Source organism: Rhopalosiphum padi, chromosome 3 (assembly GCF_020882245.1).
Source record: "Rhopalosiphum padi isolate XX-2018 chromosome 3, ASM2088224v1, whole genome shotgun sequence".
Taxonomy (NCBI): Eukaryota; Metazoa; Arthropoda; class Insecta; order Hemiptera; family Aphididae; genus Rhopalosiphum; species Rhopalosiphum padi.
Window position 1 is genome coordinate 2,184,700 of NC_083599.1, and position 26,431 is coordinate 2,211,130.

At 27.2% G+C, this 26,431-nt stretch overlaps 2 protein-coding genes and 1 non-coding gene across 3 annotated transcripts; 1 reads left to right on the forward strand and 2 right to left on the reverse strand.

The window, feature by feature from the left end:
• Positions 1–676: 676 nt before the first annotated feature.
• Positions 677–3,408, reverse strand: LOC132928006 (uncharacterized). Its single transcript, XM_060992567.1, has 2 exons — positions 3,190–3,408; positions 677–2,986 (listed from the first exon to the last, which is right to left on the reverse strand). The coding sequence occupies exon 2, from the start codon at positions 2,974–2,976 to the stop codon at positions 1,093–1,095; it is 1,884 nt and encodes a 627-aa protein (XP_060848550.1). The 5' UTR covers positions 2,977–2,986; positions 3,190–3,408; the 3' UTR covers positions 677–1,092.
• A 6,091-nt stretch (positions 3,409–9,499) lies between these two features.
• On the reverse strand, positions 9,500–16,051 carry LOC132927974 (uncharacterized). The gene is made up of 5 exons (XM_060992529.1): positions 15,973–16,051; positions 12,065–12,220; positions 11,380–11,420; positions 9,783–9,909; positions 9,500–9,719 (listed from the first exon to the last, which is right to left on the reverse strand). Exons 2-5 carry the CDS (start codon positions 12,140–12,142, stop codon positions 9,657–9,659), a joined length of 309 nt encoding a protein of 102 aa, XP_060848512.1. The 5' UTR covers positions 12,143–12,220; positions 15,973–16,051; the 3' UTR covers positions 9,500–9,656.
• A 5,402-nt stretch (positions 16,052–21,453) lies between these two features.
• On the forward strand, positions 21,454–21,525 carry Trnad-guc (transfer RNA aspartic acid (anticodon GUC)). Its single transcript has one exon. It is a non-coding gene; the product is annotated as a tRNA-Asp (tRNA).
• Positions 21,526–26,431: the final 4,906 nt, after the last annotated feature.

Here is a 26,431-nt window from a genome sequence, read left to right on the forward strand (position 1 = left end):
CATTATTATTATTTATTTGATATATAATTTTCAATTAAATATTCACAAAATTCTGCGATTGCTGGATATTTACTTTTAAGGTTTGTCTGTCATAAAATAATCTGTAAAACAAATACAATCCTCTACTTCCTAAAGATTGAAAAAAGAAACTCCAAAATTATGCATCAACCATTTTCCTGTATCGTCATCTGCTGAATTAAATTGTGACGCTTAACCTATGTTTTGTATTTTACGAAACCAAGCTTGGCCCAAATGAAATCGACAACCAAACACCTCGGTTTCTGGAAAATTTCATAAACAGCTTGATGCATCGCTATTTCAAAATCTAAAATAATTTTTTTAGCTACTACTCCAGATATTTTGATTTTTTTGTCAATAATGTAATATAGTATGTCTTTTTTTATCACAATAGTTAAAAGTAGGGGAGACCGGGTCTAGTTGTAACACTTTTAATTTTTGTGGCTGTATCTTAGAAAATAATATTCACTATCAGTTTTTTCTTATACCAATAGATAGAGAATGTTGTCTTGTTTCATATTATGCTTTGTAGGCGCTTAGTTATAAACACCTAAATTAATATAAAGTTGAATATCATAATTTTTTTTTTGTTACATTTTACCCCAGTAGTGGGGTAAATTGTAACAGGGTGTGGGGTAAGTTGTAACACACACAAATATATTGTTTAATTTCTATATTTATCAAAAAACAAATAAAACAATTCTGTTAGAATAATAATAATAGTCATATAAATTAGGTATTTAAAATAAAATAGTTCTGTCATGTGTAATAGTTTTTACACATAAGTAAGTTGTATTAATAAAATAATAACATTAATAAAAGTAGGTATACATATTAAAAAATAACGAACAAAATAATTTAAAATAAAATAGCTCTTTGTGTCATGTGTAAGTTTTTACACATGAGTATAATATTAATAACAGCATTAAAAATAAAAATAATAATAATAATAATAAACATATTAAAAAAATTAATTATAATAAAATCACTTTTCAGTATTAAGTTAGAGGAACCTTCATTACTTAAGAATAATAAAAAAACATAGCTAATTAGGTATTTAAATTGTTCAGTCTTTTAGTAGCAGTTATCACACCTATAAAACGGACTCTTACATTCCCTTGCACAGTCTACATGAGTCCAGAACTTACACTTACTACACTCAATCCACTGTTCATTTGGTTTACTTGAACTGAAAGTTTCCATGCACACTAAACAAAATGTCTCATCTTCATCTGAAGTATAATTGTTTTCCTTAGTCATTTTAGCTTTTTTGCGTTTTGTAGTTTTGACTTTCTGTTTTTGTTTTGATTCAAAAATGTTTCTTTTAACAGCTTTTGCTTTAAATTTTTTTTCTATTTCGTTCTTTTCTGGGGTATCAGTCAACACAGCACTTTTGCCTTTTTGTCTACCTTTTTTATTTAATTTTTGTTCTCTTACTGCCTTAGGATATGGGCGAATACTTTCTGGTGATATCATATCGGAACTTGTTGAAGGTATTGGATTATCAGCCAGTATTTGGTTTAGAATATTAGAATTTGAACAATTATCATTTGACGCTTGAATAGCAGCATTTGAACTCACATTAATTTGATCAGGACTGATGTGTAATTCTGGTTCAAGACTGCTGTGTTCAGGACTGTTCAGGACTTGTTCAGGATTGTTGACTAATTCTTGTTCAGGATGAGTATCTTGATTTATTTGATGTGTTTCCAGTTCGTCAACATCAGTAACTAAGGATGGTGCAAATTCGTCTTCTCGAAAAATATTTCTATCAAATGGCCAAATACCAGAAACTTTAAAACCACTCATTATATTTCGAGGTGATACTGCATCGGGCAATGCCCCAGCCACAATTTGAGGAATATCATATATTGTCATTCTAGACCCTGGGTGCATGGTCATCCACTGATCCATTTCCCTATTAACAAATTTTTTAAAAGGACCATATACACTACGGTCTAGTGGTTGGAGCTTATGTGAGCAGTGTGGTGGAAATGATAATAAAACAATGCCATTATCTTTACAAAAATCAATCACAGGCAAATATAAGTGTGACTCATGGTTGTCTAAAAGCACCAACACTTTTTTTTCAAGACTTGGTCGAACATGATTTACAAAATGTTCCATGAATGTTAAGAATTCTGGACCTTGCATCCACCCAGATTTGTTGGCTGTACCAACACATCCAGCAGGTCCTCCCCTTAAAAAATGTTGATGAAATTTGACCCTAGGAAAAACAAACATTGGTGGTATAGCACAACCGATTCCATTTACTGCTATACACATAGTAACTAAAACACCCCGTTCAGCTGATGTTATAGCACCTATCTGCTTTTTCCCCTTTGTAGCAACTATTTTGGATGGTGTTTGAACTGTTGTTACACCTGTTTCATCAATATTGTATATGTGTTGAGCTTCAAATTTATATTTTAATAACACTTGTTGAAACTTATCCATAAATAAATTTACATTAGCTTTATTGAAATTCATGGCCCTGGATAAACTGGTTGCTTCTGGTTGCCTGAGAGAAAGACTAGAATTTCTTTTTAAAAATTTTGTAAACCAATCAGGCCCAGCCATAAGGTTTTTTCCCCATACCTCAGGATACTTCAGGCCTAGTTTGTGTGCAAATTGGTATGCTAGTTGTTTAATGTCACGGGGGGTGAGTCCAAAATACATATCTGCCGAATTTTTTATGTATTGAGATAGTATTTGTTCTTGGTCTACACTGAATACTTGTTTAGGCCCCTTATATCCTACATTTAGTGTACTAACATCACCATTGTTCATACTAGCTTTAAATTTTGCTACATACCGCGACAGACTGACATGACACAAATCATATTTTTTTGCAGTACTTCTTACTGATTTATTTTCAATGATAACTTCATCTGCAGCAGCTTTAATCAACTCTGCTGTGAATCCTCTATTTGTTTTTCTTATATAGTGTCTAGGCATATTGAAAGTTCTATAAAAGTATAAATGTGTAATAATAAATTAATATGTTATTTAAATACTATTCATGTGTGACATAATTAAATGGTGAATTTGTTTAAAATAAACACTATGATAAAAAATGTGTTACAACTAGCCCCAAACAGTTTGTTACATTGTATCCCAACATGACTTTTTTAATATTTATTGTAAATAAAAAGGTAATATAATACTTACGCTAATGAGTGTTGTTGCAATTAAATCTGCACAACATTTGGATCGAAGTGTGACTGAAACTTGTGATTAAGTTTTAAAACTGTGATAACAAACTGAATAGTAAGATAACAAAATATTTTCACTATTTACTGATAAAATTAGTTTTATGATTGTTATCGCTTTAATAATTACAACATGATTCTGATAACAACAAAACATATAATAATCCTTATTTATGAATCTAACGCTATCTATTAGAATTCTATAGAAGCAATTTACAAATACTTAACGCCTATGTTACATCTTACCCCATGTTACAACTAGACCCGGTCTCCCCTACCATCCATGAATACAAAATCTAATTGTTTTAAAAATGCTACGTTTGTGTCACATGAAAAAATAATTATTTCATTTAGGGCATCATTGTTATAAAAAAGTAAAATTATTGTATATTTGCTTGATTATAAAATATTCAATTGAAATCATTCCTGGTCAGACTTGGTCGCGTTGTACTCGTGTCACTAAAGCCAATAACTTATAATTAGGAGCTTAGTGTATCAACAATAACTGTTCGAACGCGGATCTATATTATCGCGCCACATCACGATTATAATCTCCCTAGACAGTGCAACGGGTGTCGAATCTTCTAGAATCGGTTTTACCCCCTTTCCTAAGTTCGCCGCCATCCCGTCTGCCGCGAGTGCTGACTATAAGCTGTGCCGCCAGCCTTTTAAACTTATCTTTTACTTTTTTCCAGGCGGTCGAGCTCGACGCATCGTTGCGTTCGCTCGCCGCCTCGCGCTGTGTTGTGCAATCAAACCGCGTGGACAACTCGTTTATTTTGCTCCAAGTCGTTGTGCCGTTTTTGCCGGCTTACGTACGCGTTATACCAAGCCGTTGTCGCTGGCGGTACGTCGTGTACACCGACTATCGTTTTGTTTATAAATTATTATTATTCGCGAGCCGCCCAAAACCGCGTGTTCGGACGACGCGTTGTATATTAAGTCGTCGTGCCGCTCCATCGCGTACCCGCGCATTTTTAAGTCGTTCGCTCTGCAGAGGTCACACAACGTGGCAGTGCGTCGCGCGTACTTTTTGCCATTTATTTTGTGTGCCTTCATTGTTTAAGGCGATAGAACCCGACGTAACTGTTTGCGTCTGTTCTCGTTGCGCTGCCCGACGGGCTATCGACATATATATAATATAATATCAATACGTGTATACAACGTCATTGCAGTAAGTCCGCAGCAGTCACAGTCGTCGCCGCCGCCGCCGATATCATATCCGCTTAGCCCTTAGCTATAAGCACTCGTCGGTCTTGTTTGCCGTCATACGGTATCTATTATCATGTATGTATTATACTATTACAAAGTATCTAACACTAACACTGTTGATATTTATTTATATTAAGCTCGTACGCCATACCGGCATGTGTTGTCTCTGTCTTACTAACGTACATCATAACAAATTTTCGTTCAGCAGAATACATTTTATGATGTTAGCTTTACTATTAGAGTAAATTAACCTATTATCAAATCTAAAGGTAAGAATATTATCTAGACAATGAATTATGATTTTATTGATATTATTATTTATATAGCTATGTAAAATATTACAACTTTAAAATGTTCATAACTCACTTTAAAATAATAATATCAATAAAATCATATGTCATTGTCTAGATAATATTCTTACCTTTAGATTTGATAATAGGTTAATTTACTCTAACAGTAAAGCTAACATCATAAAATGTATTCTGCTGAACGAAAATTTGTTATGATGTACGTTAGTAAGACAGAGACAACACATGCGGGTATGGCGTCCTCTTTATTATTTATATTATTGTGGACTGTGGTATTGTCTTTTATTACATTTTGGGCTGCATACGAATTGCGTCCCAAAATACAAAAATAGACATCGCGATATCCGAGTTGCGTCCTGGTTAATAAGTAATTAATTAATTAATAATATACAAATTTTTCTTCCCACTTTTACAGACTGAGGACTGTCATTTGTATAAATGGTGTGGTTAAAAATTGTAATTATATATTATAAATTATTTATTATTCTAAAATATATTAATCAAATTAAAATTTATAAAATACAAAAAAATACTGCTCACTTTTAAATTTGCAATTGCACATGGTGTGTGGCGTGCGCTACTGCACATAATTTTAAGACCTGGTTGGTGTATAAAATGTTGAGTAATAGAGTATACCATTTTCATTATTGGCCTACATTGCTGACCATAATGTCATATACATAAAAAAACAAATTGTTGTAAAATGTGTTGTGATTGTATGTATAGGCCATAGGGGCGGTGGGATGCCCCCTATTGGATATTTTAAGTTCATAGTTTTGTGAGGGGGATGTAGTCTCCTCTGAATTTTAATCATAGTTGCGCCTATGCCGGGGACGCAACTCGGATATATCGTGACAAAACCGCGGACGCAACTCGGATGTGCTGACATTTTGCCATTTAATTTATGAAGACACCCGTACGTGTTGTCTCCGTGCTCCGTCTTACACACGTACGGCATAGTATATGTTCATTCACCAGTTTCAATAGTGTGCTTTAAGTTTTGATATTAGAGTGAATTTACCTATTATTAAACTTTAAACTTTTAGGTAAGAACATTGTCTGTTCTATCGTTGGGTTTTTACGATATTTTAATTTTTAAGTGAATTATGAGCATTTTCAATTATTTATATTTTTTATACGCATAACTCACTTAAAAATTAAAATATCGTAAAAAACTAACGATAGAACACAGATAAAGTTCTTGCCAAAAAGGTTGATAATAGGTAAATTCACTCTAATATCAAAACTAAAAGCACACTATTGAAATTGGCGAACAACAATTTATTATATCGTACGTGTGTAAGACGGAGACAACACGTGCGGGTGCGACGTCCTCTTAAGTACGAGTTTGTAGCAGTAGCGGATCTGAAGCTCATTTAAGGAGGGGGCGAATTTGTATCATAGATTGATATAGATACTATACACTATATTCAGCGAGGGAACGCTACGCCACGGCTCGACGAAAATCGGTTCGTTCTGCGCATCCATGAGTTTATGACTTATGAATTTCATATTCTATGAATAATCAATATAATATATAATTCAAGTAAAAAAAAAATCCCAAGGGGGAGGGGGGTAATCGCCACGTCTCCCCCCCCCCTCAAATCCGCCACTGGTTTGTAGTGTTTTTATCATTAATTCCTATATACATACACAATATACATATTATGCCGGGTAACCTTCTCCCGTCATCAACATCTCGCGAGTCGTGTCTGATAACAGCGAATTCTAAAAGTAGGACTGGACGTGGCGCCAACAGTAACAATGTTTTATTAATATTTTAATAGGTATTAATAGTATTATTGGGTATTTAAATACTACTTCTATAGAACATCTACAACATCTCAACAACAAGGCACAAAATATGTTTGTAATTGTGCATTATTTATTTACCTTTTCAGATTTAAGACCATACTAATCAGTAATCACTAATCAGTACCTACTTGAGCTAATTTGGCGTTTATTTCAATAAAATAAAAATAAATACATTTGGACTCAGAACCGCCTCGAGTATTGGCTGTACGGTGTCTATACCGATACATTATTATTATTATTATTATTATTATTATAAAGGAATAATTGTTGTGTAGCAGAAAAGTAAAGACCGTCAATTTAAGCGCCACCGGCTACCAGGGTCCCATAAAGACAGTACGACAAGTCGACAACCAGCCGCATACGTAATCTGACAAGATATCTGATATAGGTAGGTACCAGCTGCTATATTATATTAGTGATCGTAAAATGTAAAAATACGTAGTTATTGAGATCCGTTTCGCCAGCACTGTCGCTTTCAAATTTTAATACCTAACTTGACAGTATTATGTACAATTTTGTATAAATAAAAAAAAAATGTATTACACCCACCCAAACACGATTAAAACTATTTTTGATATGAGCGTGGAACTGGAGAAACATGAATAAATACGATACTTAGCACGACTGTAAACTGTTCGTCATGTCAAGTACCTACCAATGGTTACAACGACGACGAATATAACGAATGATATCACCTGTAGGTTGTAAGGCTGTAAATAATACCTGGTGTTGTGGCTACTGGCTAGTGACCCTTTACGCGTTCACGACTATGTCTATTATACCTATTACCTATTAGTCTTATAAAAAAAAAATGCTTTTTACTTATAATATTATAAAAAAACTTAAAAAGCATATTTTTACGAAAAAACAACCAACTATGCGTTTGACCAGTGTCGAATTGTCTACTGTGACAAGACTCAATACCATATATCCGGTATAACCAAAATAAAGTGATAAAAGGTAAATAAAAACCTAACAATATCGCTATTCATTATCAGTAAACTAAATGTATTGCTTCTGGTGACGATTAACATTACGTTTCTCCGTGCTATGCCTTTCCATATTATATGGTGGATGAATGCAAATATCAATAGAAAAAAATAGCAAAATCCTAGAAGCTTGTCCGAGCATGTCGGTGATGGTTTTTAATACTAGATTTATATGGATGGTAATTTCCAAGAATAAAAATTAATATTTTTGTTAACAGTCGAATCAATTTATTTAAACGGTGGAGATTGTTTAATATTATTCTTCCTACTGTCTTGATACTAAAACAATAATAATTGTGTTGTTTAAAATATATTGGATAAATAATAAGTTAAGAATTATAAATATTTTTACATTTTTATTTAACTTTTAAAGATATAATCATATTATTTTGCTGTAAAATGTATTTTATTAGCTCAAAATAATAAGTTGTATAAAAAATGGTGGAAAAAGTTAGAGGAAGAAAACCTAAAGCTATTAATGATGTTCTAGAGTTCCAGTCGGTGAAAAAATTAAATTTAAAAAGGAGTTAGTACTAGACAAAAATGCCAAGTAATTCAATTTTTACTCGTATCATTATTCAATTTAAATACATTACTTACCATAGGCGGAGCGCCGGAGCCAGATAAATTGAATTGGGGGGGGGGGGGGGGGCTAGAAAATACTGGGTTGGTCATATTTGGTGGAAAGAGGTGTATAAAACATTTTATCACTTGTACAAAATAGTAAAAAAAAAAAGTATAATACTGTATCATTTAAAACTGTATTTGGCTCAATGCTCGAAAATGGCAGTATGGGCATAAAATTGATTCAACTAAACACAAATGTGATACCTATGTTTTACCTTTTACGTACGTAAGACAGACAACACATGTGGGTATGACATCCTTTTAATAGGACGCTAAAATAGTTTAAAAAAAAGAAGAAACTACTTAATACTACTTCTTCAATAACAAAATACAATTGATTTATAGTTTATTTATTTATACAAACCCTGATATTTTCAATTCTGCTATTGGTAAGTTTGTTGTTAAAGATGTTAATGATTTCCCTATTGGCCTATTGATCACTTAATGGCTTATGACTTATCCATCTAAAAAACAACAATATCTATGTCACAGCTAGTCCTACTCCAGTCTTAACATTAAATATTAATGACAAATAATTTTAAAGAAACTTATTTATTTGACAACCATTAAATTTAACAAAAATAAATAATATATTTTTTATTATTTTTCAAAATAGATAATAGGTATTTTCATGTTTTAATCAGGTTAAAGGACCTATTTATTTTAAGCCCATTCTATTAACAACTATAATTTTATCTATTTTATTGGAGACAAATATTAAATTTTAAATTAATTTTGAGGTATAAACTAAACAACTCAATAAATTAAAAATAATATAATAAGTATTATATACTAATTAGGTAAATTATTAATCATACATTAACATCTATGAATAATAGTAAAATAGAAAAAAGAAATTATTGTTTAAATAGGTACAGATTTTAAAATGTGATAGATTGGCCTTATTTCAGTATAGAAGTTTTTAGTAGGCATTTTAACAATATCCATACTAAATTATTATTACAAAAATATAATTTTTTAATTTATTTATGATAATATAATGTATATTATTTATCTATGTTATATTTTAGATTTTTAAAACCTTGTCTTAATCTTATTAAATAAAATAATGTATGAGATATAAAATTTGAGCTAAGTTAGCTAAGTAATAAACATTCAAGTACTATTAACACATTTGATACATTTTTAAAGAATATTGGATAAACAATTGCTTTGCAATTTCCAATCAAAATTCTTCAACATTAGATGACATGTTTCCAATAAAAATTGAATGGAAACTAGAAATATTTGAAGAAAAAAATAAGGGTGATAGAAATACTGCAGTGATTTTACATTGATTAGGTATTTTTACTTACTATTTAATGAAAAATAACTTAATACATAATAATAATACTTAATAATAATTTTACAGGAATAAGATGAAAAAAAAACCTTTTACATTAAACAATTTATACAATTATACAAATTTTCTTATTTCATATTTGGTTTGGTTTTGGAGATAAGTGGTTCATTGGTTAATCAATAATTAATTGTGAAGATATTGTTTTAACTCCATTAGCACTTGTTGTAGATTTAATCTAAGTACAAAAAGTATAAATTATTTTGGAATTATTTAAGTTACATATAAAACTTATACTTACAATCATCTTAATTCTTTGACGAGGTGGTTCATTAGTTGGTTCCAATTTTAAGACATTGTACCTATGTACCTCATGTTTGCGTTTTCGAGACTTAACTTGTTTTACTTTATTTTGACAATATCTATCACTATGTTGTTTATCATTATTTTGTTGTTATTCAGAATATAAATTACATCATTCACATTCACCGCATTACATGTAACATGTTTGATATTTAATTTTAATTATCATAATGTAAAATATTAAAATTTAAAATGCTTATAATTTATTTTATAGAATTACCTGCAATTCTAAATTAAAACAATAGTATACATTTATTAAATGACCTATATTATTTTACTTAACTTGAAATCTTATAATAGTTCACTCTAAAATAAATGTGTAAATATCAAAATATAGAATAATTCTTAGTAGTTAGTGGATTGAACTTAAAGAATATAGACATAGGGTCTGTATATTCTGATGTAAGATATAAGAATATAACTTTTATTTTTAAATTATTATCCTAGAGAGTTCATAGAATTGTTCAACTGTCAAAATGTCTTTTAAAAAAATGGATAAAAAGGCACAAGAAAATAAAAAATTGTTATAACAAGTTTTTTTAAAAATAAATTTAAAACACTGGTATAAGAACGAGCATAGTATATAGCTAATAATAATAACATAATAAATAATAATCTATGTATAAATATCTAATTTTAGCTAAGTATAATAATATTGATATTAAACTTTGAATGGTGTTCATTTAATATTTGTATACACTATACTGTGTGTTCAATGGTAAAGGTACCTAAAACAAACCATTTCAGACACAGGATCCAGAATTTATATTAATGCAGTTAATTTTATTACTGCATAAAGGATTTGATCACTTATTTTTGAAAAATTAAAATTTCTAAAATAAAACTGACAGTTATTTTTTATCTTAAAAATTTACTTCCTAAGAATTAATTTAAGTTTTAATTATGAATATTGTTTTTATCATATTTTTTAACAGCCTATCTACAATTCTACAGTTTTATGTGATTTAGTATTAAGTATTTACAGTAATAACTACTAACAAGTAAGTATCAATAGTATTACGCATTCACGCATATATTTTCAAAAATAATGTATGATATTCTAATTAAATTTACTAAGAAATCTGAAACTCATCAATATTAGTTAAATTATAATTTTTTTTTACACAATGAAATTTCAAAATGTTTAAACTAATTTTTAGCTATTTGTTGCAAATTAAAATTTTCAAAATATTTAGGCTTGATCAAAAAGATAGAAAATCTAATAAAAAATTGTCATGATTATTAAATTTAAATATTATCAAAATTTGTTAAAATCATAAACATTTAAAAATAATAAACTAATATTAGTTCATTATTTTTATACCTACTTAAATGGTACAATATGTTTTGATTTAAAACTAATTACTCTAAATGAAATTGAACATGTAATATATATTCGAACCCAACCTTGATTCTTATATAATTTCATAATTGTGTATCTTTCACTTATCATTTAATATATTTATAAGAATTCTAGGAAAGAAAATAATACATTTTAAATCAAAATTTGTCATTTAAACAGTTTTCAAACTTACATTGTATTTTCGTCTTCCTCTTTTTTTTCAAGTTGTTTGGTCTGAAAATTTAATTTGAAACATTTTTAATTAATTATATTGTAGTCATAGTATAGATTAAAATTTTTTTAAATTAGTTTAATAGAGTAGTCAAATGGTATAAATATTTATTAAACATAATACATAAATATCTTCAAATATTATTCATAATTTAATATATTACATTTTTACTTTTTTTTAAGAAGACTAAATTAAACGTATCTGTTTTCCGTATTACAAAAAAAAAACATTACGTTCAGCAAAAATATTACTGATCATCGCTATAAAATAACCAAATACGAGTATCAGAGTCATATATCCAAATTTCAAGAAATGATTTAGTTTTAGTACATCAACAGTGGCGTAGGTACTATAACGGTGAGAGGAGGATAATCCCCCCCCTAAAACTTTCAGGAAGAATTAGTATTTGATAAGATGTATATTTTTGGTCATCCAAATTGAGGGTTATACCTTTTAACAATAAATAAATTCACTTTAATATTAAAAACATCAAAACTAAATAGGTTATTTATATTAATTTCATAATTTGCTATGTTAGGCTTATTTTGTAAGATTTTCTCTATCTTACAAAATAAATGTGATCATTCTAATATTAATAACTACTGTAACTTTTAGGTTTAAAACATATTTAAAATTTTATTCTTACTTGCAGGTATTCTTCATCTTCTGTTTCGTGTTTTAACGAAGGTAGCTTTGCTAATAAGTTTTCATGTGGCGAAGACATATTTGATTAATAAATTAATACGATTGTTGTTCAATGATATAGGTATCGGATCGCTGTCGTATGTTGAAGTTTTTGTCTCTGTGATTAATTAATTGAGTTAGGATTAATAAAAAAAAATATGTTTCATTTGATTAGATTATTTTGTTTGTATAAAATACAGTCGTAATACAATAAACTAAAAAATATTAAATATTACTCATAATACACTTGTATATCTTTACGCTATTTTACACACAAATACACAATACAATGAATATTGGTAAAAACTAGAGATATTGAAGAAAGAGAATGTACCAATGTATCTGTCCAACTAATGCTCAACATAATATATTTTAGTATTTTACGTTTAGAATAATTCATTTTACTCTGTTATAGAGATTAGAGAGTTACTCTGGGTATTAGAGGAATTTGGCCTGTTTTAATTCTTGAATGAAAAATTATTATACTTATAATTATTATAGGGCTTCACATAAGATTTGTTTGATATTCTAATTTTAAAACAATTTATGATTATTTTAAAATTTTAATGTTTTTTTTTGGTTTCATAACTTGTTTTAAAATAGAAATATAAAAAAAAACCTTTTAATATTTTTTACTTTCAAATTTTATAATAAATTCGCTATTATATTAAAAATATAATTTTAAAATGAACGATTCGTTAAAATTTTGATATTATATTCTTTAGTAAAACAGATACAACAACAACACGTTAACACATGCGTATACATACTATGCGTATAGCCTGAGATTGTGAATTATAAACTAATTTTTTAATATTTACTGCACGCAATAATGCAATATACATATACAATAAACATTTAAAAAATTACTGTTTTGAGTTTGTGTCTCCATTTTTATTGCTTAAATAAGCAAACTTGAACTGACCGTCTATTATAAATGGTATTGTATTATATCGATCCTGTAAAATCCATTAAAATCGAACATTTTGTGCGTCATCGTTTAATTATTGTTTGTTTGATAAAGACATTCTTGAATTCCGAAAATGTAATTTGTACCGTATAGATTGACATACAATGTAGACAAATATAAAATATACGCACACAGATATCTATAAAGTTATGTGTCCTAATTATATATTATTGTACGAATTTAACAACATATTATTATCGGCGAACAGTAATTACCGTTTATTCAACTCACTAAACCACCGTATTTGAGTCAAAAGGTCCAAGAATAAAAATATTATATTTGTATATTAATAAAAAAAATTAAATAATTCATTTGGCTATGTACTAATTATTATTTTGTTAATTATATTTATTGATGTATTTTAAATGTATGATATCATTCATAAATTATAAAATATAAAAATGTTTTCTTAAATGTTATTTCGTATAATATTTTCGATTTGATGATTCGAGGAAATAGTAAATAGTATTAACCGTTAAAATATAAGTAATAAAATCAGAAATTTTCGGAAATATGCCTTTACTCTTTAGAATTTACCTCATTAACCCGGTTTGGTGAATCCAATAGTTGAAGTTGGTATTATTTGTAATCGACATCAACCTATTTGAGCATATAGGTGCAGTATATTTTTGTTTGAGAGTTTTAAATGTTTTAATACAAATATAAATAATACACATTGCATGCTGGGAGGCATATTAAAAAAAAGGATTGGGCTCAGTAGCAGTACAAACATTTTGATTGTGTCAAAGAAGCCAAAAAAATAAGAATGAGATATTTACACGTATGTACATGAGTTGACCGTACAATGTACATATATAAATATAACCGTAATATATATAAACAATAAAACTTACATATAACGAAGCTTTCATTTTACAACACTTTCTGTTTAACGAACATATTTTTGAGAACAACCAAATTAAACCCTATTTATTTATGTAAATCTACTCAACGAATTTCTCTATAATACTAATTTTGTCGTTGTTCGTAACAATTAATTAAATTATAAATAATACACACCACACGCCGGGAGGCATATTAAAAAAAGGATTGTGCTCAGTAGTGGTACAGACATTTCGTTTGTAACGGAGAAGCAAAATAAAATAAAATACGTGTCATTTATACACGATTTGACTGTACGTAATAAATAATATAAATATACAAACAATGAAACTCGCTTTTAACAACATTTTCTGTTTAATGGAAATATTTTTGAAAAACACAATCAAACTAAACCGTATTTACGTAATCCTATTTAACAAATTTCTCTATAATACTATATTTGTTCTTGTTCGTTTAGACTTTATAATATGGAAAGTTTATATATATATAATATTGTTTTAATCTGGATACTGGTAGCATTTAAATGGAAGATACTAACAAATCTTAAGTTTTATTGTACTTTATTTTCACTTAATTCAAAATAGAAGCATTCAACTAAAACGCATAAAACTACAAAGATACTACATAAAAACTATTATTAAATTGAAGTTAAGTAAAAGAAATATACGAGTGTGGTATATATTCAACAATAATTATCATTATAAATTAATATAACTAACTAGCTATTTGAACTTCAAATTATCATGAACTTAATTCGTGAAAACTTGAAATTTTTCACCATTTATATCGTTATAAATGTTAAAATTAATATTATATAATTTTCAAAATATTTAGACATTAGACATGCTTTCCATATATACGACGCGCTCATGTTAGGTCCCTTCTACGGTAGATTAATAATGATTTATATTAGTTATCAAGTCAATAACAATAATATAATATGATTTACTATTACACTATTACAGTAATTAATAAGTAATAACTAATAACATAATATACTTATGCAATAATTTTACCAAAAATGTTTTCAACCTCGGTAGGTTTCATTAGAAAATAAAAAATAAAAATAAATTTTTATAGTACCAAATTTATTATAAAGTATCTTTTGTTATATAGACTGACACGCCAGAATCATCCCACTTAGAATTGTGTTTTGTAGGGAGATGGAAACTACAACAAAATTACACTTTTTCTTAAATTCGATATGTAAACTTCGCCAAAAAAAAAATTAACATTATAATATAATCTGCAACAAAACCGATAAGATACATTAAACAAACTGCGACAATTTATTTTATATATATATATACCGATACGATAACACATATACGTTTATCATTTAATTAGATATAATATAATATGTTATGGTATAGCACTATAGCTAAATATAGCCAATATAGGTACCTACGCATTTGATCGGTGACTTACCTTTACGATCGATAACGTTTGCACATCGTTTGTTATCTTGTAACATACGCATATTGTTTTTAATAGATTCAAAAAAAATAAAAATTGAAATAATAAAATTATAATATTATAATATTAATTTATTTAACATTTTGTAATATGCATTATGCATCTATTGTTTTTAATAGATCGTAGTGATCGTATAAACAAAAAAAAATAAATATTGAAATAATAAATTAATTATAGTATAATATAGGTAATACTCTAGTTTATTTAACATTAAGCCGATATTTAGTATATTGCGTTAAAACTTAAAAATAAATTTGGATTTCCCTTACGAATTTGTCTCTGACATAACATATTAATTAAATGATATATGTACATAATAACACATAGGTTATCGTATCGATGTGTACCTATATACATATAATTTATATATATTATAATTATACATGTTTATTTATTGTATATTTATTTAAATTTATTAAAGCATACTGAATAATATTAATGTACCTAAATAAATGAAAAAAATAATCTAAATTTATAAATACCAAAAGTAGGTATGATAAATAAATAAATAAATTTTATTTACACACATATTATTTTCTAATATAGTAATATTATAATATAGCAAGTTCTATCATACTTACTGGGTTGTAGTAGCGAAGATTGAAAGTATATAGTTCTGCTCTATAGATCTGTCCAGATATCCCTCTACACTGATCGATATCTGAAACCTGAATGCCAATACGCAAGGCGCTAGCCACACAGCACAGTAGGTACACACCGCCGCCGAAACCCCGGAGAAGCGTGATTGGTTTCTAAATTTCTACAGCCTATACACATACGCATGCGCAAGCGTTCAGACCCGATAATGTAGGGACACCCGGTTTCGTGATTTCGATATAACAATATTATTGTAATATCGTGTCATCGATATCTGTTGAAAATAATCATTTCCGAGTTCGTATTTCGGACGGCTAATAACTGTACAACTATCTCCAACAGAAACGTATTCAAAACGAATTTTGTACCTAGTATGTATAATAGCCTAAAGTTCCTACTGTAATGTGGTCGGGAAACCTCAATACGATTACTTCAATAAAAAGACACGTTTAGTTCATAAATCTAGAACATTAACATATTTTAATTCATACTAATTACTATAATATAGTATATCAAAAGATGGCTGTTAATAATTGTATATTAGAGATCACTCATATTTATGGTGAATTGGACGAATAGCTGTTTGGACGTTGAGACAATTAGACTTAAAAAAAAATATCTATATACGTATATAATAAATAAATAAAATGTATGATTAATAGGTAAATATTAAATATCAAATAAAGTTATTTATATTATATATTTATGTTATTATATTAAAAAATATGAAAACGATTTTAATAGATATATGCGTTTTAATACACTATAATAATGAAGTGATATATTTTGGACGATTTCGCGTAAAAATGATGTTTTAATTATGAAGTTTTATAACTTTAAACAATTCTTAATTGTTCATTTATCCACATCAATTATTTTAATTTTTTTTGGGAAGAAATTTCCCTATACATACCCTTATTTTTACCTATACGTCGAGTTGGTTGTAAAGTACCTACATACGATACAAACGCGGTTTATGCCGAAATGCTCTAGACCGAATACATTTATAATGTAATATATAAACACTAAACATTTCGCTCATTATACTATAGAATATGGATACCATAATAAGTAATAAGTTATTACTAATAACTATTGATATATTTTCGCTAATTTTACAATTATTAAAAACTTTACGGACTATACGCCTATATACAACGTTATTATATCTACACGCACAGATTTATTATATTAGTTAATTATTTAAGGGAAATAAGGATGTCACTTCCTCCCACACTATATTTTCAGACACAATAAGTAAACAATCTTTATTACAAATACCGCCCTACCCTATAAAAAAATTACACAACGTCAATGATAATAATCTCACACGTTTGATAGACAGTTAAAAAATAAACATTTATCAAACAGATCGTCGTACAAATAATTCAATATATTAGATCTTATAAATTTAATATTAATTTAAAACAATTTATTACACAAAAAGATGAAATAAATTATGTACATTGTACAGTATAATAATAAATAATACTTAGAATGGAATAAATGTATACATCCTATATAGCGTTTTAAAATATTGTATTAAATAAAATGAATCTCATTGCTAGTGATTTCATGATTTTAATGAAATATGATAACTGCGGTTCTAGATGATAATTTAATTTTGGATAAATGTGCACATGTGTATTACTACGAGTACTTATAAGTTATCAGTGTTGAAAGATTTGATTTTGGGAAAACTATGCGGAATTGATGCATTTCTATAATCCGCACACTTCTGTGTGCGGGGATTTGAATGATGATGACCTTTTTTTTAAAGTGCGTTAATTATTACTAGTGACAACTGCCGACCACCTAGGTACAAGTAGTGCTCAAATTCTAAATTCTAATTACGACCCATCGGTCCCTAAAAACTAGTAATTAAATAATTATTATTTACCTGTGCGCGCCGAACGCGTGACTCATCACTACGTCGTAACGAACACCGTATTGCGACGAGCGACCGACTTGAAACAATTATTATAAAATACTACAAATATATCTTTACCTACACATCCTATCTCTATGTCGTTCAAAAACAAAAATCTTAGAAAACTAAAAAAAGGAAAAACCACTGCAGATTATTAAACCATATAATTTATATGACCGCTGCGACCGCATAAACTTTAACACCGTGAAATCTGTGCGTGATTAAAAACCTTAAAACCACGGTACAGATGTTATTTATCGGTTGCGGCGCATCCCAAACTGCTCCCGTCCATTGTTTGCTTATTCTAAAAAAAATTGACAGGTAAATTCCCAAACTGTTAACGGTAATACACCGGTATACCAATTTACTAAAAAAATACTAAAAAACAGTATAACATTTTTTTAATTCATGAAATATTATTTCGGTATGAACTAGTAAAACATAAAACATATAATGTTCAGTATGAACTATGAACTGTACGAGTATATTATCCAGTAAAATCGTGTATAATCAAAGTACATTTCCGCTCAGAATTATTTTTTTATTCAACAGTAACAACGGTTTATCATTTAATTAAAATTTAACACAATATTATAAGCTATTAGTCAACAATCATTATCGTGACCTATTCAATGACAAGATATACCAAGCAAACACGGCCGATTAAAGACCATTGTCATTTTTAACTAAATATTTGATGACTAATTCAAACAAAAGTTGTAAGTGTAAACAACGAATTCTCAATATAGAACCATTATGCTATCTTAATCGTTATTTAAGTGTGTCTATATATCGTTAATCGAAATAATGTTATCCGTTGACATTTAAGACTGATGTACTATTTAAATATATCAATCTGATAAATTATTTAAATGGTTATTAAAATAATTGTTATGGATATTAGCGTTATTTATATTATGATATAATTACGATATATTAAAATTAAAAAAAAGTCTTAGGACTAGTATATTTTAAAGTTGAGATTTCGATATATTTTATTCAGTATTGATATTTGACCATCCGATACCCTCTTACACCACAGAACAGGCAAGAGTTTTAATACCTACATTTTTAAAATATGTTACATCTACAATTGAGATATTGTAGTGACGACTCAAACTCTTGGATAGTATAGCTAGGAGAGAGAGAGAGAGAGACATCAAGCGGTTCACTGTGAACGGTGAATATATGTATTTCATAAAATGATAGATTTAAAATAGAAACTTTCAATTGTATACACGGATTTTGTGCAAATAGCTTAGATAATCAATTTATAAGTAATTTAAAATTACTACTGAATTGCATTTGCTTGAATCCAAAAATGTTTAGCTCTACAAACTATAAATAAATAAATACCTGCAGATGAAGCATTGATATTAATTAATAATGAATGAAATTTTAAAATTTATTAAGAAACTGTAATTTATACTATCTGAAAAAGTTCTAATGGACTTACTAAACCTTTGTTTTAAAATTAAATTATGAAAAAAAGATTTTAACTATAATATTAGATATTTATTTAATTATTTAAAAATTATTTTTATTAACATATTTATTGTTCTAACCAGTTTTTATAACGAGTACGTATAAATACGACATAATTTCGGTAGTAAACGGTAAAAAAGTCTGAGGAAAAAAATTCGGAAAAACGGAAAAAAAGTAATTCAAAAATTATATTATTTATTAGGTATTAAAATATATAAAAAAAAATAATATTATATATTAAATTATTATGACTATATTATATACTGTTTACTGAATACTTACATATTATAAGTTAATTATGTCACATATAATTTACCATTATCGTTACTACTCCTTAATGACCCTACTCCTTTTTCGTAAACAATGTGATATATTTTGTAATATCAGTTATATTATAAATATAGCCATATAGGTATTTACGTCTTTTGGTAGTTAATATAACAGGACATTTTTTCGAAGACTTCTGGGAAAATTTCTATCTTAATGTTTTTATTAGTTTATGCTGGATTGTATATGCAAATTCACCAAAAATAATTTTTTTACCATCTTTTATTAATTTTACACTATCCGTTGTTATAAAAGTATATGTATTAAAGTATGTACACTATTTACTATTAACACTGCTATGGCACAAGGTTGATTACTAGCTAGTGCTATGTATCGTAGGTATACTAGATAAGTAGTAATGTTACTTGTTAGTTTTATATGGAAATAGTAAATACCCCTAGGCCCTAATTGAGAAATCATTGTGTATAACTTGTCTCAATAGTAACTAGTAAGTACATTTGACTATTTGAGTATATAGAGTGAAAAAAATAACTAAGCCCAATAAAAAATTTTTGTTTAATAATTTTTTTAAGAACTAATTTTATTTTAATTTAATAATTAATTTATATTTAAATAAATTTTTTTCGGACTTTTTTTCCTAATATCAATTTTGGTATAGAAATGGTTTGGTATTTTCGATGTTATCAATATATCTTATTTTTCGGTATTTAGTTTTATACATTTTAAATTTAAAAATACGATATACCGGTATACAGTGCTCGATAGTAATATATCTACGTCCTACATGTTACAGTAAAGAAATAATAACAATTAACCAGCATAATTTATTCAATATACTAAATAGATGACAACATTAATAATTATTGTTTTTAAAATAAAAATTGTAAAATTCGTTAGCAGTTTGGGAATTTACCTGTTTGTAAAACATTTTTCGACGGTAGCCGTTTTGGCCGTTTTGGAAAAAAGCTAACAATGGACGGGAGCCGTTTGGGATGCGCCGAAAAAAATATATGTGGTTTTTATAATATCATGTTATAAAAAAATAATAATGGTATAAATAATCAAAAAATTGTGTGCCGGTAAAAAATGTTTATATGGTATATCGACGATAAGAATAGCTGTCTATAAACACTAACATTATGCGTAGAAATGTAGAATTAATGGGTGTCCGGGCGGTGTACCATTATATGCAACTTTTGACGTATTAAAGTTTTAAGTTTTTAATATTTTAGATCTAGTTGCACCATCTGTTTTTAGTTGGGACCCAACTTACCTACTACCTTTTTATAACTGGGACTCAACTTAACGCTTTCAAAATGAACAAAAATTATTGCGGACCCAAATTTACCTAGCTCTGACAAAATAATACACTGTGATATATATATATATAATATAAATTTTATTTTTTGTTTCAAGTTCTTTTTGATATATGTGAAAATATAGAACGTTATAGTAATTTTCCGTTTATTCCGTTTTTTTTTTTAAATTGTTAGTATTGATTAATAATATAAGTACTGTACGATTAAAATTTTTGTTACTATTTAATAATTACATTTTTAAATCAACTATTTTTTACGTAATTTAGGTTACTTTTACGTGATAAAATTGATCGTTATTTCATTTTTAATACATTTTAAGAACCAATTTATAATATATATAAATGTTAGCAAATATACCATTCAATAGTTTTTTAACAGTTACATTTTTTAATATAAAAAATTAAATAATATAAAAGTCATGAAATTTACTGAAGTAGACATAATCCTCGGTAGTATAGTGGTAAGTATCCCCGCCTGTCACGCGGGAGACCGGGGTTCGATTCCCCGCCGGGGAGGAAAATTTTTTTCGTTTTATAAACACTTTTTATAGTAAAAAAAATGCTCTAATATTCAACTTCAATATCGTTTTTGGTAGAAAAGTAAATATTATTAACACTATTCGGGGCTTCAGAAAATGCTCCTAATTATTTTCTTAATAATTTTGAAAAAAAAAGGTGAGCAAGTTGGTGCCGCTTAACGTTAATAATGATGTCATATGTTAATATTATGATGTGAATAATATCTATTGTATTAATGGGTAATATCTTAAAATATTTAATATTTTATATACTATAAAATTATATAATATAAAATACTATGTATTTTTACCTGCTAGGTCTCGTGGAGGAATTTACATTCGCCCCCTTTTTCAGTTCTAGGTGACTTTGTACGGTCGATCATTAAAGTGCGAAACGCGGACACTTTGTACGGTCAGGTAAAACTAGATTGCAGAACGTGGACAACTTGTACTATAATATGCATAAATTATACATATATAATATACATAAGTCTGAAATCATGATTGATTTTATTAATAATGTTTTTAATTTTAAATATTATTTGGTTAATCTAAGTATATTCTTAATTTCTACAAATCATATAGAACCAGTAAATACATACTATACAAATATTGTATTGTTATTTCTTAATTGTTTATATGTTTAAATAACTAGGTATTGTATATTTATTATTGTTAAAAATATTATTAAATTTATTATATATTATACAAAATAAGTATTTTTGTGATCATTTTTGAAAGGTTCTTAAAATCTAATGACTAAAAAAAAACTGATTTTTTTGACTTGTAGTTAGTATACTATATTTTATAACGTTTGTAATGTACTTTTTATTTAATTTTCACATTATATATATTCTTATTATTTACTAATGAGTTATATAACTATAAATGGACAATAATATATATAGTTTATGACTTATGTATATAATAGTACAAAGTATCCGTATTCTTAATCTAAAACTGTTACCTTACCGTACAAAGTGTGCGTTATGCAGTTTTAACAATGGATCGTATAAAATGACCGCTTACCACCTATATTTCGTGCTGTTTGCGGTCAGTTTATTTCTATTTACCTAAATACAGGTATATTAATATATATGGGGTGTCCTACGAAGATCTGACAAATGAAATAACTTTTGTTTTAATCAATATTAAGAATAAAATATAATTCATAGACACTTGTGCTACATTTTTAGTTTACATTTTTTATTTATTATTCATTTAAAAAAAAATTTAGATGGTAAAAACTTTTATTTAAGTCGAGTGGTTGATATTTTACAATTTTTTTAAATATCAATATTCAGTAAATTATGATCTAGTTTATGTAAAAAAAATAAAAAAAATAGTTAGATTTTAACATGCACCTATTAAAAAATGTTCATATGAAATATTTTTAAAAACAATTATATTTTTAGAAATTATAATGTTTTTAACATAAACTAGATCGTAATTTACCTAACGAGAATATTGATATTTAAAAAAATTGTAAAAAATCAGCCACTTGACTTAAATAAATGTTTTTAACCATCTAAATTGTTTTTCAAATCAGATTTACAAATTGGCTATTTTGAATATTTTGTGAAACTTTTTATCAATTTTTTAGTTTTTATTTTCAGTATTAGAATACAAAAAATGTATACTAACAATGTAATGCAAGTGCCTATGAATTATATTTAAAAGAAATTTTATAAAAATATTGATTAGAACAAAAGTGATTTCGTTATTTAATTTGACAGATTTTCGTGGGACACTGTATATATTATATATTTTATTATGTACGAAATTGATTCTATACAGTATACAATATACTTATAATAAAAATATGTTGCCATATACTGGAGAGTTTAAAAGCGTATTATTATTGGATATATCGATTTGTTTGCTATTTCGTTGTTTATGGGTATCATTATAGATAAAGTTTAATATATATTTATTATACGTATATTTGTAGGCTGTGCGCAATTTATTTTCAAATCGATGCGATTTTAACTCGCGTGTACTTTTAGTGCATTGAAGCGGAGGAATTTAATACTTATTTAATTCACTTTTTCGCCGTCCTAACATTTTTGTCGAATAAACGATGTAAAATGTGTACAGTATGGTTGTATTTTTCACACGAAACAACCAGGATCCCATACGGCGGGCAGCTCGTGCGTCGTATTCCCATGTAGCCACGTCCGTCTGACGGCTGGCGATGGAGGCTGGCGCCACTGGGCCTTCCAAGTTATTTCCAGCTGTATCATTATATACATTAAAAAAATTATTGAATCTTTATTTTTGAATTTAAATTATAATTATGTACAAAATAATTTGATTTGAAATACGAAATGATATGTATATATGTACAGCGGTAGTGTTGACTATCGTATATAAATAATATTATCTAATTGTATACGTCATTGGTTTTGTACACAGTAATATTGCAGTACAGCTATTCTTTCGTGTAGGCTTCACGCTTCTATGATTTATTGATGAAAACATTGTGCGTTTATACTTTGTACGTCGTGTCGTAGTCGTTTCCTTATGGGTGCATACATACGTTATTCTAGAGCGCGGATTTGTATGCACTAAAAGATATCAAAATATATCATATATTAATATTATGCAGTCAAAATCGTAAAAATATGCAATAAAATCGTAATTATTTATATGGCAAATTTTTAAATTATTAATAGAAATATTAATATTTGTACTTAAATTTAAATATTGTAAAAAAGGTATTATAAATTTAAAAATTAATATATATTTTATATTTTATTTATTATTAAAATGAGTAATCGTACGCATTTCTAATTTTTCTTCAGTGAAGTTGTGACGTTTACTGTCAACATATTTTTAAATACAAATGAGAACAATCGTTCGACGTCAACCCAAGTGGTTGGAGGATATTTGAAGCAACTATAATATGTCTATATATATATATATGTAGTAAATAGTACTAACTTAAATTGTTTCTTTTATTTCATCAGTTTTTGAAATGCTTTCATGTAATGTCATATTTTAAGTTTCTATATAGGTAATTTATTTACTGCATGCTATCACTAAAAATTGCAAATTAGTGTATATAGGTACATAAAATGTTAATTCATTGACAACATTTCCATCTTCAAATTATATCTAGAACTTTTTAAAAATTTTTTACTTGATATAATTTTATTTTATATCTATTTTTTCAAATTTTTTATTTATTCAATACAATACATTTTGAATTTCGTATAAATATGAAATAACCATTAAATATGCAGAAATATGCAAAATTATATAGGAAGATTAGGAACATAGTAAAATTAATATTTTAAATAACTTAAAGCTGAGTGTTTAAGAAATCAATTTGTTAGAAAGAAGAACAGTATATCAAGCTTTAAAAACGACGATTGACATAGAGAACGAAAGTACCGCCTTACTGCTTCAAATTCCGGTAGAGTATGTAAATTAAGAAACAATAGTACAATACTCCAAGGATAAATACAAATATACAATGGTATTTACATTTTACACCAAACACAGCAGTAATGACGTAATAAGACTATACATAACGTCATAACTTAAATTAATATTCAAATAAAATTAATTAATTGTTAAAATTATGCCTAAATGTTTTTTATTAGTTATGGAATTCAATATGAACCAATGGCAAAAGACGAATTTGAAATTAAATATAATTTAAAAGTTTTACCAGCAGGTCTATTTGTAGATGCAGAATATAATTTTTGGCGGGTTCTTCTGTTAAATTTGTGGTAGATAATGAATAATGATATAGTGTTCTGCATACTATTTTAAAGACACGACCCCAAAAAAAGGGTTATTAGCTAATAAAATAAAATTTCTCATAAACGATCAATATGGAAACATAAAATTGAAATAAAATTATAATTATTACTATCAAGTCCAGTGTAGCTTTCCTAAGGTCAACTTAGGGTAGCCAATAAAAAGTTCGTGTTATTTTATAGTATGGACCCCGAAAGGTAAAATTATAATTATAGTTATAATTTGTATTCAATAATCAATAGTTAGTAGTTACGAATAAATAAAAAACATATTAATAATTGTTGTATAATAAGTCTAAATAATACACATTTTACAGACATTTTTGTTGAAAAAATAGAACGAGATACTGAGTTTTGAAAAAATAAAATGGAAACTTAACTTGTTGATTTTTATAAAAATAATTTGTTGAAAGAAATAGTGAATCAAGAAATACTACATTAAAAGCAGTCTATGTACCTACCATGAATTATTATTTGTTTTTTTAGCTAGGTATTCGATAAATATTTTTATTTTATAAATCATATAATATGTATATTGCATAGGTAACATCGAACTAAGTTTAATAATAATATAAATACATCATTAAATTCTATGTTATATTAATTTTATGTTTTTTTAATGTTTAACATTTTGTAAAAATATATGTAATTTTTATTTTTAAATTATAATTAAATGTTAAAACTTATATTATATAATTATACCTAAGTTATTTTTATACGCGGTAAATGTGCTAGTACATGTCATTAACTAACAAATAATAAAATATTTAGTTGTCCGTTTCGGGCGTTTCGGCGGACAATAATGCGACTTCGAGGGAATAACACTCGTTGACAACTGAATATTTTCAGATAATTTATTTTTTTAATTGATAAACTATAATATTCTACAGCCCACATCGAACTCAGATTTTTTAATAAATAATTGTATAAAATAATTAATAAAATAAAGCTAAAAATTGTTGTTGTTTTTTTAAAGACTTATTACCAAGTTTGAGATCAAAATATCGGAAAAAGAAGTTCGACGCGGGCTGTAGAATGTTTTCGTCTGTCGATTAAAAAAATAATAATCAAATTCGGTTAATTCTATAGGGCAGTATCGTCGTTCCCGTAAACCGTGTGTTTGAGGACAAAATCACA

Coding starts and splice junctions, on each gene's coding strand:
- LOC132928006 (XM_060992567.1), bottom strand. CDS start 2,976: ATGCCTAGACACTATATAAGAAAAACAAATAGAGGATTCACAGCAGAG.
- LOC132927974 (XM_060992529.1), bottom strand. CDS start 12,142: ATGTCTTCGCCACATGAAAACTTATTAGCAAAGCTACCTTCGTTAAAA. Junction 11,421..12,064: donor AAGATGAAGAATACCTGCAA/GTAAGAATAAAA, acceptor TTAAATTTTCAG/ACCAAACAACTTGAAAAAAA. Junction 9,910..11,379: donor GAGGAAGACGAAAATACAAT/GTAAGTTTGAAA, acceptor TAAACAACATAG/TGATAGATATTGTCAAAATA.